Source organism: Oncorhynchus clarkii, chromosome 33 (assembly GCF_045791955.1).
Source record: "Oncorhynchus clarkii lewisi isolate Uvic-CL-2024 chromosome 33, UVic_Ocla_1.0, whole genome shotgun sequence".
Taxonomy (NCBI): domain Eukaryota; kingdom Metazoa; phylum Chordata; class Actinopteri; order Salmoniformes; family Salmonidae; genus Oncorhynchus; species Oncorhynchus clarkii.
Window position 1 is genome coordinate 38879744 of NC_092179.1, and position 13340 is coordinate 38893083.

A 13340-nucleotide genomic window follows, 5' to 3' on the forward strand; every position below is an offset into this window, starting at 1 on the left:
TACACTAAGCTTAGCTGTAGATTTTGCAGCAGAGGCCCAGAGCAGCTGATGAGTTAATGTGCTACTGGCTTATTGTATGTACCTCAGGGCCTCAGATCCTCATGTCATCCACAGGAGTAAAGAAGACATTGAATTATTCCAGAGTAGAGATCAGCAAGCATATTTTCAATAGATCATGTGCTCTGTGATTCTATATACACAAAGAGATATAGAATATGTATTGTATGGAGTCTAACTGTTCAGCAAGCAGCTCTGCTCTAGCCACTGTCTGATAATGACTTTTTCCCCTGACAGAGAGAGATATGGAGGGAGGGAGAGAGAGAAAGAGAGATCATGATAGGGAGAGAGAGAGCACGAGAGAAAGAGAGTGGGAGAGAGAGCAACAGAGAGGGAGGGAGAGAGCGAGATAAAGAGAATGGGTGAGATAGTGAGGGAGAGACAGTGAGAGAAAGAGAGAGTAGGCAAGAGAGGTACATGAAACAGAATATCTGCCAATGGAGTTAGATGACTTCTATATGAACCCTAGTCTGGGCAGCTCTGCTGTGATCTTGTATTCAACAAGACATCCGACTTCCTGGAGTATGGTACCTAGTGTGACTGGTGGTGCTGCTGCTAACTGTGCTGTCTTTCAACTGCTTACTGCCAGATTTACATTACAGAGCAGGAACATTTCTGAAACTTTCCTTCACGTCTTGGTTCTATTCATGTATGTCTGTGTATCTGACTATCTCACCCTCCTCTACCTCAAAGCTACAGAGGAATACAGACGAACGCAGTACCACTACAGCAGGGTGTCCAACTCATTCCATGGAGGGCCTAGTGTCTGCTGGTTTGGGGTTTCCTTTCAATTATGACCTAGACAACCAGGTGAGAGTTCCTTACTAAGACCTAGACAACCAGGTGAGAGTTCCTTACTAAGACCTAGACAACCAGGTGAGAGTTCCTTACTAAGACCTAGACAACCAGGTGAGAGTTCCTTACTAAGACCTAGACAACCAGGTGAGAGTTCCTTACTAAGACCTAGACAACCAGGTGAGAGCTCCTTACTAAGACCTAGACAACCAGGTGAGAGTTCCTTACTAAGACCTAGACAACCAGGTGAGAGTTCCTTACTAGGCCCTAGACAACCAGATGAGAGTTCCTTACTAAGACCTAGACAACCAGGTGAGAGTTCCTTACTAAGACCTAGACAACCAGGTGAGAGTTCCTTACTAAGACCTAGACAACCAGGTGAGAGTTCCTTACTAAGACCTAGACAACCAGGTGAGAGTTCCTTACTAAGACCTAGACAACCAGGTGAGAGTTCCTTACTAAGACCTAGACAACCAGGTGAGAGCTCCTTACTAAGACCTAGACAACCAGGTGAGAGTTCCTTACTAAGACCTAGACAACCAGGTGAGAGTTCCTTACTAGGCCCTAGACAACCAGATGAGAGTTCCTTACTAAGACCTAGACAACCAGGTGAGAGTTCCTTACTAAGACCTAGACAACCAGGTGAGAGTTCCTTACTAAGACCTAGACAACCAGGTGAGAGTTCTTTACTAGGACCTAGACAACCAGGTGAGAGTTCCGAACTAATCAGTGACCTTTATTTGTCAATCAAGTAGGAGCAAAAATCCAGACACTCTGCCCTCCGTGGAATGAGTTTGACACATCTGTATGGCTAAACCACAGAGATAAAACCATCTGTATGGCTAAACCACAGAGATAAAACCATCTGTATGGTTAAACCACAGAGATAAAACCATCTGTATGGCTAAACCACAGAGATAAACCATCTGTATGGCTAAACCACAGAGATAAAACCATCTGTATGGCTAAACCACAGAGATAAACCATCTGTATGGCTAAACCACAGAGATAAAACAATCTGTATGGTTAAACCACAGAGATAAAACCATCTGTATGGCTAAACCACAGAGATAAAACCATCTGTATGGCTAAACCACAGAGATAAAAACCATCTGTATGGCTAAACCACAGAGATAAAAACTATCTGTATGGCTAAACCACAGAGATAAATCAATCTGTATGGTTAAACCACAGAGATAAAACCATCTGTATGGTTAAACCACAGAGATAAAACCATCTGTATGGTTAAACCACAGAGATAAAACCATCTGTATGGCTAAACCACAGAGATAAAACAATCTGTATGGCTAAACCACAGAGATAAAACCATCTGTATGGTTAAACCACAGAGATAAATCAATCTGTATGGCTAAACCACAGAGATAAAACAATCTGTATGGTTAAAAACAACAACAACAACACGGAACATTCCGGCGGCGGGCCGGCGTCATGGCAACGCCCTTGCATGGCAATCCAATTTATTGAACTACAGATGCTGGGTTATACAAAATACACCACTTCAATTAAGGCTTTTTAGTTTACATTTGGCCACACCCCCTCTGTTTGTCCCTCCCCCAGCCCCTCCCCTTAATAGGCAGATGTTGTTGCATTTCCAACACTGTGGCTCTGTGAGGGGACACATGGTACACACGGTCTGTCCACCAGGACTGATGCTGTTGGTTATCATCACAGCAACACAAAGCGACAAAGGCATTCTCTTACAAGAGGTCAACAGAGGTCACGCAACTCACAACAAACGTGCAACTTTAACCCCCCCTCCCCTCCCCTCCCCTCCGTCTCAAATGGCAACCTAAGCCCATAGGGCTATAGTCAAAAGTAGTGCCCTATGTAGGGAATAGGGTGCCATTAGGGAGGTACCACCCCCCCCCCACCGTCTCATCCAAGTTCTGCCTGTTCCTCCTCCTCCATCATCATCATCATCATCATCATCATCATCTCTACATTGCTGTGGTTCTTATTGTATTTCAGTCTTATTCCCTGCTGCTTTCAAACACATTAGTTTGTCCCCCCCTCCCCCCCACATTCACTATAGAACAGATAACAACCCCACACGGTTACTCTTCATCACCACCATCATCATCATCATCATCTGATAGACTGACAGGAAACAGGTCGAACCAAGTATTACACAGGTGAAATAGTCACTAACAGGCAAGTTTCTTTACTGACAGGATCCAATATTTGGTTTTCATGTCCTCAGCTGACAACAGATGCATTAGCAAGCAAGGGGACAGGGGAGGGGCTGGGAGAGATGGGGGAGGGGCTGGGGGAGATGGGGAGGGGCTGGGGGAGAGGGGCTGGGGGAGAGGGGCTGGGAGAGATGGGGAGGGGCTGGGGGAGAGGGGGAGGGGCTGGGGGAGAGGGGGAGAAGTTGGGGGAGAGGGGGAGGGGCTGGGGGAGAGGGGGAGGGGCTGGGGGAGAGGGGCTGGGAGAGATGGGGAGGGGCTGGGGGAGAGGGGGAGGGGCTGGTGGAGAGGGGCTGGGAGAGATGGGGAGGGGCTGGGGGAGAGGGGGAGGGGCTGGGGGAGAGGGGGAGGGGCTGGGGGAGAGGGGGAGAGGAGTGAGATAGGGGAAAGAGGCTAGGGGACAGGGGGAGATAGGGGCTGTGGGAGGGAGGGAGAAGGGGAGAGAGGCTAGGGGACAGGGGGAGATAGGGGCTGTGGGAGGGAGGGAGAAGGGGAGAGAGGCTAGGGGACAGAGGGAGATAGCGGAAAGAGGCTAGGGGACAGGGGGAGATAGGGGCTGTGGGAGGGAGGGAGAAGGGGAGAGAGGCTGTTTTAGAAAAGGAGAGGGAGTACAGTGAGAATCTATAGTAGTGTTTCCCCCCCCCCCCCCCCCCCCCTGTGCATGTTTTGGTTCTTGCCCTCGCACTACACAGATTACTCAAATAATCTTCAAGCTTGATTATTTGAATCAGCTGTGCAGTGCCGAAAGGTGTCCCCCTTGGGGCCCCCAGGACCTAGTTTGGGAAACACTGCTCTACAACAACAGAAGTGTGGAGAATGACATCTGACACCAATGACATTATTTTATTTATTTTTTTCGTATTAAAAACCCTCATTAAAAAAAAAAAGAAAATCTATACTTCCTGTTGTAGATCGCAGATTCCATGAGAGGGGATTGGCTAACTGGACAAACCAACCAATGAGAGACGGCCTTGGAAGGATAAAGTTTAAAAAAACAAAAAAACATGATGAGGATCGCCCAGTCACGTCGGCCATTGGTGTCTCAGAAGTTTGGTCGCTTGTTAAAATGTCCAGTCCCTCTTTGACCACAACCCCAATTGAAAAACCCCACTGTACAAACATCTTTGTAAACAACACAAGGGCTGCCTCCAAAATTGCATCTTAATTCCTTATATAGTGTACTACTTTTGACCAGGGCCCATAGGGAAACCAATAGGGAAAACCAATAGGGAAACCAATAGGGAAACCAATAGGGAAACCAATAGGGAAAACCAATAGGGGAAATCAATAGGGAAACCAATAGGGAAACCCATAGGGAAACCCATAGGGAAACCAATTGGGGAAACCAATAGGGGAAATCAATAGGGAAACCAATAGGGAAACCCATAGGGAAACCAATAGGGAAACCCATAGGGAAACCAATAGGGGAACCAATAGGGAAACCCATAGGGAAACCAATAGGGGAAACCAATAGGGAAACCCATAGGGAAACCAATAGGGAAAACCAATAGGGAAACCAATAGGGAAACCAATAGGGAAACCCATAGGGAAACCAATAGGGAAAACCAATAGGGAAACCAATAGGGAAACCATTGGGCTCTGGTCAAATATAATACACTTGGGTGCCAATTCAGACGGAAGAAAACCCAGGCAAGACATAGAAGGATGATTGGATCATAGTTAGATTCTCCAGAAAAGAAAGATGATTGGATCATAGTTGGATTCTCCAGAAAATAAAAAAAACCCTATTTGAAGGCAACATCATCAGGCTAAAAGACAATATGATAGTTACTGAAAAAACATTATACTTTTTTTTTCTCTTTTTACACATTATCATCACTGTTGTATCCACAGGTTTACTCCTCAAATGAAACTCACATATAATAAGAATAATAAGAATAATAATCACTGTCATAGCCACAGGTTTACTCCTCAAATACTTTACTCCTGTCGCAGTATAGCATCTCTCAGTAGAGACAAAACTAGTCTTTTTTTTTTTAAAAGACAGAAAAAGACAGAGAAATGATGTTGAATGATCGAAGGAAAATAAAAAAAAAAGTTAGAAAATAAACCCCCAGGAGCAAGTTATCTGTATGAACTGAACTATATAGGTGCCTCTTTGGGACTTTGTCTTTTTATCTCTGGCTAATATAGAGGTGTTTATAAATACCGCATCACCGTGGCAACGTGCACATTCTGGTTAGACATTCCGTTTCTACGGCTACTGTCTCCGTTAGCAATAACACTGTGTGTAGGGGATCGGGATTTTTATTTCGGTTCATATTGACTGATTTACCTATTTCGTTTTACTTTATTTTATGAACTTAATTTTTCCATTTCAGTTGCATACAGTTGGAATATCTATATTTCTAAGTAGAAATCTTGTTCTCGTGACACTGGAGAGTGATAATGGTTAATCTGTGTGTAAAAACTGATGTATTTGTAGCTTTGAATCCGTTGGTCGGTTTGTTTGTTGGTTGTTGGTGTTAAAGGGGCGTCACCACACAGGAAAGTTCATTCCATGTTAGGTTTTAGTCACGTCGGAATGCTGGCACTGCTGAGAGAGACAGCAGCAAATCAGACCTGAAAGGGAGAGAGAGAGAGAGAGAGAGAGAGAGGTGGGTAGAGAGAGAGAGAGAGAGAGAGGTGGGTAGAGAGAGGTGGGTAGAGAGAGAGAGAGAGAGGTGGGTAGAGAGAGAGAGAGAGAGAGAGAGAGAGAGAGAGAGGTGGGTAGAGAGAGAGAGAGGTGGGTAGAGAGAGAGAGAGAGAGAGAGAGAGGTGGGTAGAGAGAGAGAGAGATAGAGAGAGAGAGAGAGGTGGGTAGAGAGAGAGAGAGAGAGAGAGAGAGAGAGAGAGAAGGTGGGTAGAGAGAGAGAGAGAGAGAGAGAGAGAGAGAGAGAGAGAGAGAGGTGGGTAGAGAGAGAGAGAGAGAGAGAGAGAGAGAGAGAGGGAAGGTGGGTAGAGAGAGAGAGAGAAGGTGGGTAGATAGAGAGAGAGAGAGAAGGTGGGTAGATGGAGAGAGAGAGAGAGAAAGAGAGAGAGAGAGGAGAGAGATAAAGAGGGAGGAGAAGAGAGAGAGGAGAAGAGAGAGATAAGGTGGGTAGATGGAGAGAGAGAAAGAGACATTAATGACACTTCTAACTGCACTCTAACTGCACTCTAACTGCACTCTCCTCACCTGATGTCTCTTGATATGAGAGGGAGAAGTTCTTACTCAATATATTCCTCAGGTTTAAGACAAGGAGGCCACAGCCAAATGCCTACAACTGTCTTTTCAATTAGGCAGTGGCATTATGACACCTACAAGTGGTTCTCACCTGGCTCAGTGCGACAGAGCAGCTGTGTATTAGAGGAGCTGACAGTTGGACTTTTTGCGTGTCTTCCCAGGTACTGGGGTTTTCCTGTTGATTTGCCTGACCAGGTCATAGAAGATCTGAAACACAGAGAGAGACACAACAATAGTTAGATACAAGTTAGCCATGGGTATGGTGTTAGGAAATAGTGGCTAGCCATGGGTATGATGTTAAGAAACAGTGGCTAGCCATGGGTATCATGTTAAGAAACAGTGGCTAGCCATGGGTATCATGTTAAGAAACAGTGGCTAGCCATGGGTATCATGTTAAGAAACAGTGGCTAGCCATGGGTATCATGTTAAGAAACAGTGGCTAGCCATGGGTGTCATGTTAAGAAACAGTGGCTAGCCATGGGTATCATGTTAAGAAACAGTGGCTAGCCATGGGTATCATGTTAAGAAATAGTGGCTAGCCATGGGTATGGTGTTAAGAAATAGTGGCTAGCCATGGGTATCATGTTAAGAAACAGTGGCTAGCCATGGGTATCATGTTAATAAACAGTGGCTAGCCATGGATATCGTGTTAAGAAACAGTCACAGGTGTCTTGGTTTCAAAAAGCAAGACCATGAGAGAATACATGTAAATGGCAGAGTGTGCCATTGGACTCGATCGATTCACACACTGTCAGAAAGATGGTTTCAGAGTCAGTCAGAGCGTTATAGTCAGGCCCAAGGCTCAGACCAGATCTCAGTGGACAGCGTGAGTGATGTCACCCACATCCCAACCAGACAAGATGACACCTCAGGCCACAATATTCACTAGACGGACAAATCACGTCTCAATCTGTGAGAACTCACCCAAGGGTTTATTTATGGATGATGATTGACTCCTTCAGGGCAACTGTACATACAGAACCAGTCAAAGGTTTGGACACGCCTACTCATTCAAGGGTTTTTCTCCATTTCTACTATTTTCTACATTGTTGAATAATTGTGAAGACATTCAACACTATGTAATAACACAAACAAGTGTGAAACAAATCAAAATATATTTTATATTTGAGATTTTTCAAAGTAGCCACCCTTTGCCTTGATGACAGCTTTGCACTCTTGGCATTCTCTCAACCAGCTTCAACTGGAATGCTTTTGCAACAGTCTTGAAGGAGTTCTCACATATGCAAAGCACTTGTTGGCTGCTTTTCCTTCACTCTGCGGTCCAACTCATCCCAAACCATCTTAATTGGGTTGAGGTCGGGTGATTGTGGAGGCCAGGTCATCTGATGCAGCATTCCATCACTTTCCATCTGGGTCAAATAGCCCTTACACAGCCTGGAGGTGTGTTGGGTCATTGTCCCGTTGAAAAACAAATGATAGTCCCACTAAGCGCAAACCAGATGGGACGGCGTTATCGCTGCAGAATGCTGTGGTAGCCATGCTGGTTAAGTGTGCCTTAAATTCTAAATAAATCACTGACAGTGTCACCAGCAAAGCACCAGCACCACGCCATCACACCTCCTCCTCCATGCTTCACGGTGGGAACCACACATGCGGAGATCATCCGTTCACCTACTCTGCGTCTCACAAAGACACGGCGGTCGGAACCAAACTGTCCATGGTGTTTCTTGGCCCAAGCAAGTCCCTTCTTCTTATCGGTGTCTTTTAGTGGTGGTTTCTTTGCAGCAATTCAAACATGAAGGTCTGGGGCGGCAGGGTAGCCTAGTGGTTAGAGTGTAGAGGCGGCAGGGTAGCCTAGTGGTTAGAGTGGAGGGGCGGCAGGGTAGCCTAGTGGTTAGAGTGGAGGGCCGGCAGGGTAGCCTAGTGGTTAGAGTGGAGGGCCGGCAGGGTAGCCTAGTGGTTAGAGTGGAGGGCCGGCAGGGTAGCCTAGTGGTTAGAGTGGAGGGCCGGCAGGGTAGCCTAGTGGTTAGAGTGGAGGGCCGGCAGGGTAGCCTAGTGGTTAGAGTGGAGGGCCGGCAGGGTAGCCTAGTGGTTAGAGTGGAGGGCCGGCAGGGTAGCCTAGTGGTTAGAGTGGAGGGCCGGCAGGGTAGCCTAGTGGTTAGAGTGGAGGGCCGGCAGGGTAGCCTAGTGGTTAGAGTGGAGGGCCGGCAGGGTAGCCTAGTGGTTAGAGTGGAGGGGCGGCAGGGTAGCCTAGTGGTTAGAGTGTAGGGGTGGCAGGGTAGCCTAGTGGTTAGAGTGTAGAGGCGGCAGGGTAGCCTAGTGGTTAGAGTGTAGAGGCGGCAGGGTAGCCTAGTGGTTAGAGTGTAGGGGTGGCAGGGTAGCCTAGTGGTTAGAGTGTAGAGGCGGCAGGGTAGCCTAGTGGTTAGAGTGGAGGGGCGGCAGGGTAGCCTAGTGGTTAGAGTGGAGGGGTGGCAGGGTAGCCTAGTGGTTAGAGTGTAGAGGCGGCAGGGTAGCCTAGTGGTTAGAGTGGAGGGGCGGCAGGGTAGCCTAGTGGTTAGAGTGTAGAGGCGGCAGGGTAGCCTAGTGGTTAGAGTGTAGAGGCGGCAGGGTAGCCTAGTGGTTAGAGTGTAGAGGCGGCAGGGTAGCCTAGTGGTTAGAGTGTAGAGGCGGCAGGGTAGCCTAGTGGTTAGAGTGTAGGGGTGGCAGGGTAGCCTAGTGGTTAGAGTGTAGAGGCGGCAGGGTAGCCTAGTGGTTAGAGTGTAGAGGCGGCAGGGTAGCCTAGTGGTTAGAGTGTAGAGGCGGCAGGGTAGCCTAGTGGTTAGAGTGTAGAGGCGGCAGGGTAGCCTAGTGGTTAGAGTGTAGAGGCGGCAGGGTAGCCTAGTGGTTAGAGTGTAGAGGCGGCAGGGTAGCCTAGTGGTTAGAGTGTAGAGGCGGCAGGGTAGCCTAGTGGTTAGAGTGTAGGGGTGGCAGGGTAGCCTAGTGGTTAGAGTGTAGAGGCGGCAGGGTAGCCTAGTGGTTAGAGTGTAGGGGTGGCAGGGTAGCCTAGTGGTTAGAGTGTAGGGGTGGCAGGGTAGCCTAGTGGTTAGAGTGTAGGGGTGGCAGGGTAGCCTAGTGGTTAGAGTGTAGAGGCGGCAGGGTAGCCTAGTGGTTAGAGTGTAGGGGTGGCAGGGTAGCCTAGTGGTTAGAGTGTAGGGGTGGCAGGGTAGCCTAGTGGTTAGAGTGTAGAGGCGGCAGGGTAGCCTAGTGGTTAGAGTGGAGGGGCGGCAGGGTAGCCTAGTGGTTAGAGTGTAGAGGCGGCAGGGTAGCCTAGTGGTTAGAGTGGAGGGGCGGCAGGGTAGCCTAGTGGTTAGAGTGTAGAGGCGGCAGGGTAGCCTAGTGGTTAGAGTGTAGAGGCGGCAGGGTAGCCTAGTGGTTAGAGTGTAGAGGCGGCAGGGTAGCCTAGTGGTTAGAGTGTAGGGGTGGCAGGGTAGCCTAGTGGTTAGAGTGTAGAGGCGGCAGGGTAGCCTAGTGGTTAGAGTGTAGGGGTGGCAGGGTAGCCTAGTGGTTAGAGTGTAGGGGTGGCAGGGTAGCCTAGTGGTTAGAGTGTAGGGGTGGCAGGGTAGCCTAGTGGTTAGAGTGTAGAGGCGGCAGGGTAGCCTAGTGGTTAGAGTGTAGGGGTGGCAGGGTAGCCTAGTGGTTAGAGTGTAGAGGCGGCAGGGTAGCCTAGTGGTTAGAGTGTAGAGGCGGCAGGGTAGCCTAGTGGTTAGAGTGTAGAGGCGGCAGGGTAGCCTAGTGGTTAGAGTGTAGAGGCGGCAGGGTAGCCTAGTGGTTAGAGTGTAGAGGCGGCAGGGTAGCCTAGTGGTTAGAGTGGAGGGGCGGCAGGGTAGCCTAGTGGTTAGAGTGTAGAGGCGGCAGGGTAGCCTAGTGGTTAGAGTGTAGAGGCGGCAGGGTAGCCTAGTGGTTAGAGTGGAGGGGCGGCAGGGTAGCCTAGTGGTTAGAGTGTAGAGGCGGCAGGGTAGCCTAGTGGTTAGAGTGTAGAGGCGGCAGGGTAGCCTAGTGGTTAGAGTGGAGGGGCGGCAGGGTAGCCTAGTGGTTAGAGTGTAGAGGCGGCAGGGTAGCCTAGTGGTTAGAGTGTAGAGGCGGCAGGGTAGCCTAGTGGTTAGAGTGTAGAGGCGGCAGGGTAGCCTAGTGGTTAGAGTGTAGAGGCGGCAGGGTAGCCTAGTGGTTAGAGTGTAGAGGCGGCAGGGTAGCCTAGTGGTTAGAGTGTAGAGGCGGCAGGGTAGCCTAGTGGTTAGAGTGTAGAGGCGGCAGGGTAGCCTAGTGGTTAGAGTGTAGAGGCGGCAGGGTAGCCTAGTGGTTAGAGTGTAGAGGTGGCAGGGTAGCCTAGTGGTTAGAGTGTAGGGGTGGCAGGGTAGCCTAGTGGTTAGAGTGTAGAGGCGGCAGGGTAGCCTAGTGGTTAGAGTGTAGAGGCGGCAGGGTAGCCTAGTGGTTAGAGTGTAGAGGCGGCAGGGTAGCCTAGTGGTTAGAGTGTAGGGGTGGCAGGGTAGCCTAGTGGTTAGAGTGTAGAGGCGGCAGGGTAGCCTAGTGGTTAGAGTGTAGAGGCGGCAGGGTAGCCTAGTGGTTAGAGTGTAGGGGTGGCAGGGTAGCCTAGTGGTTAGAGTGTAGAGGCGGCAGGGTAGCCTAGTGGTTAGAGTGTAGGGGTGGCAGGGTAGCCTAGTGGTTAGAGTGTAGAGGCGGCAGGGTAGCCTAGTGGTTAGAGTGTAGGGGTGGCAGGGTAGCCTAGTGGTTAGAGTGTAGAGGCGGCAGGGTAGCCTAGTGGTTAGAGTGTAGGGGTGGCAGGGTAGCCTAGTGGTTAGAGTGTAGAGGCGGCAGGGTAGCCTAGTGGTTAGAGTGTAGAGGCGGCAGGGTAGCCTAGTGGTTAGAGTGTAGAGGCGGCAGGTAGCCTAGTGGTTAGAGTGTAGGGGTGGCAGGGTAGCCTAGTGGTTAGAGTGTAGGGGTGGCAGGGTAGCCTAGTGGTTAGAGTGTAGAGGCGGCAGGTAGCCTAGTGGTTAGAGTGTAGGGGTGGCAGGGTAGCCTAGTGGTTAGAGTGTAGAGGCGGCAGGGTAGCCTAGTGGTTAGAGTGTAGGGGTGGCAGGGTAGCCTAGTGGTTAGAGTGTAGAGGCGGCAGGGTAGCCTAGTGGTTAGAGTGTAGGGGTGGCAGGGTAGCCTAGTGGTTAGAGTGTAGAGGCGGCAGGGTAGCCTAGTGGTTAGAGTGTAGAGGCGGCAGGGTAGCCTAGTGGTTAGAGTGTAGAGGCGACAGGGTAGCCTAGTGGTTAGAGCGTTGGACTAGTAACCGGAAGGTTGCGAGTTCAAACCCCCGAGCTGACAAGGTACAAATCTGTCGTTCTGCCCCTGAACAGGCAGTTAACCCACTGTTCCCAGGCCGTCATTGAAAATAAGAATTTGTTCTTAACTGACTTGCCTCGTTAAATAAAGATAAAATGAATAAAAAAAAAAAAAAATTCGAAAAGTCTCCTCTGAACAGTTGATGTTGAGATGTGTCTGTTACTTGAACTCTGTGAATATTTTTTTGGGGGGGCTGCAATTTCTGAGGCTGGTAAATATAATTTATCCTCTGCAGCAGAGGTAAATCGGGGTCTTGTTTTCCTGTGGCTGGTCCTCGTGAGAGCCAGTTTCATCCTAGCGCTTGATGGTTTTTGCGACTGCACTTGAAGAGACTTTCAAAGTTCTTGAAATTTTCCAGATTGACTGACCTTCATGTCTTGAAGTAATGATGGACTGTCGTTTCTCTTTGCTTATTTGAGCTGTTCTTGCCATAATATGGACTTGGTATTTTACCAAATAGGGCCTGTTAATTGAAATGCATTCCAGGTGACTAACTCATGAAGCTGGTTGAGAGAATTCCAAGAGTGTGCAAAGCTGTCATCAAGGCAAAGGGTGGCTATTTGAAGAATCTAAGATATAAAATATATATTTTTTGTGTGCAACACAAAAGGGTGGCTATTTGAAGAATCTAAGATATAAAATATATATTTTTGTGTGCAACACTTTTTTGGTTACTACATGATTCCATGTGTGTTATTTCATAGTTTTGATGTCTTTACTATTATTCTACAATGTAGAAAATAGTAAAAATAAAACCCCTTAATGAGTAGGTGTGTCCACACTTTTGACTGGTACTGTATATTCTCAAAATGTTGCAGTCAAATATGAAGTATTTAAAACAAGACTGAAGTATCTTAGACAAGACTGAAGTATTTAAAACAAGACTGAAGTATCTTCGACAAGAATGAAGTATTTAAAACAAGAATGAAGTATCTTCGACAAGAATGAAGTATCTTAAGACTATGTGAAGTATCTTAGACTATGTGAACTATTTTAGACTATGTGAAGTATCTTAGACTAGGTGAAGTTGTGAAGTATCTTAGACTATGTGAAGTATCTTAGACTATGTGAAGTATTTTAAGACTATGTGAAGTATCTTAGACTATGTGAAGTATTTTCGACTATGTGAAGTATTTTAGACTATGTGAAGTATTTTAGACCATGTGAAGTATCTTAGACTATGTGAAGTACCTTAGACTATGTGAAGTACCTTAGACTATGTGAAGTATCTTAGACTATGTGAAGTATCTTAGACTATGTGAAGTACCTTAGACTATGTGAAGTATCTTAGACTATGTGAAGTATTTTAAGACTATGTGAAGTATCTTTGACTATGTGAAGTATCTTAGACTATGTGAAGTATCTTAGACTATGTGAAGTATCTTAGACTATGTGAAGTATCTTAGACTATGTGAAGTATCTTAGACTATGTGAAGTATTTTAAGACTATGTGAAGTACCTTAGACTATGTGAAGTATCTTAGACTATGTGAAGTATCTTAGACTATGTGAAGTATTTTAAGACTATGTGAAGTACCTTAGACTGTGTGAAGTATCTTAGACTATGTGAAGTATTTTAAGACTATGTGAAGTATCTTAGACTATGTGAAGTATTTTAAGACTATGTGAAGTATCTTAGACTATGTGAAGTATCTTAGACTATGTGAAGTATTTTAAGACTATGTGAAGTATCTTAGACTATGTGAAGTATCTTAGACTATGTGAAGTATT

At 47.4% G+C, this 13340-nt stretch overlaps 1 protein-coding gene across 2 annotated transcripts in view; it reads right to left on the bottom strand.

Moving 5' to 3' along the window:
• Positions 1-2280: 2280 nt before the first annotated feature.
• LOC139392865 (ras-related protein Rap-1b) overlaps positions 2281-13340 on the bottom strand; it is a 114375-nt gene continuing 103315 nt past the window's right edge. The window contains exons 7-9 of one of the 2 annotated variants that reach the window (XM_071141180.1): positions 6377-6492; positions 3833-5642; positions 2281-2433 (exon numbers count right to left, since the gene is read on the bottom strand). In XM_071141180.1, coding sequence (XP_070997281.1) covers positions 6406-6492 — 87 coding nt within the window. In that variant the 3' untranslated portion in view covers positions 2281-2433; positions 3833-5642; positions 6377-6405. Of the gene's footprint in view, positions 3225-3461; positions 5643-6376; positions 6493-13340 lie in introns of both variants that reach the window. The other variant, XM_071141179.1, reaches the window with a different exon arrangement.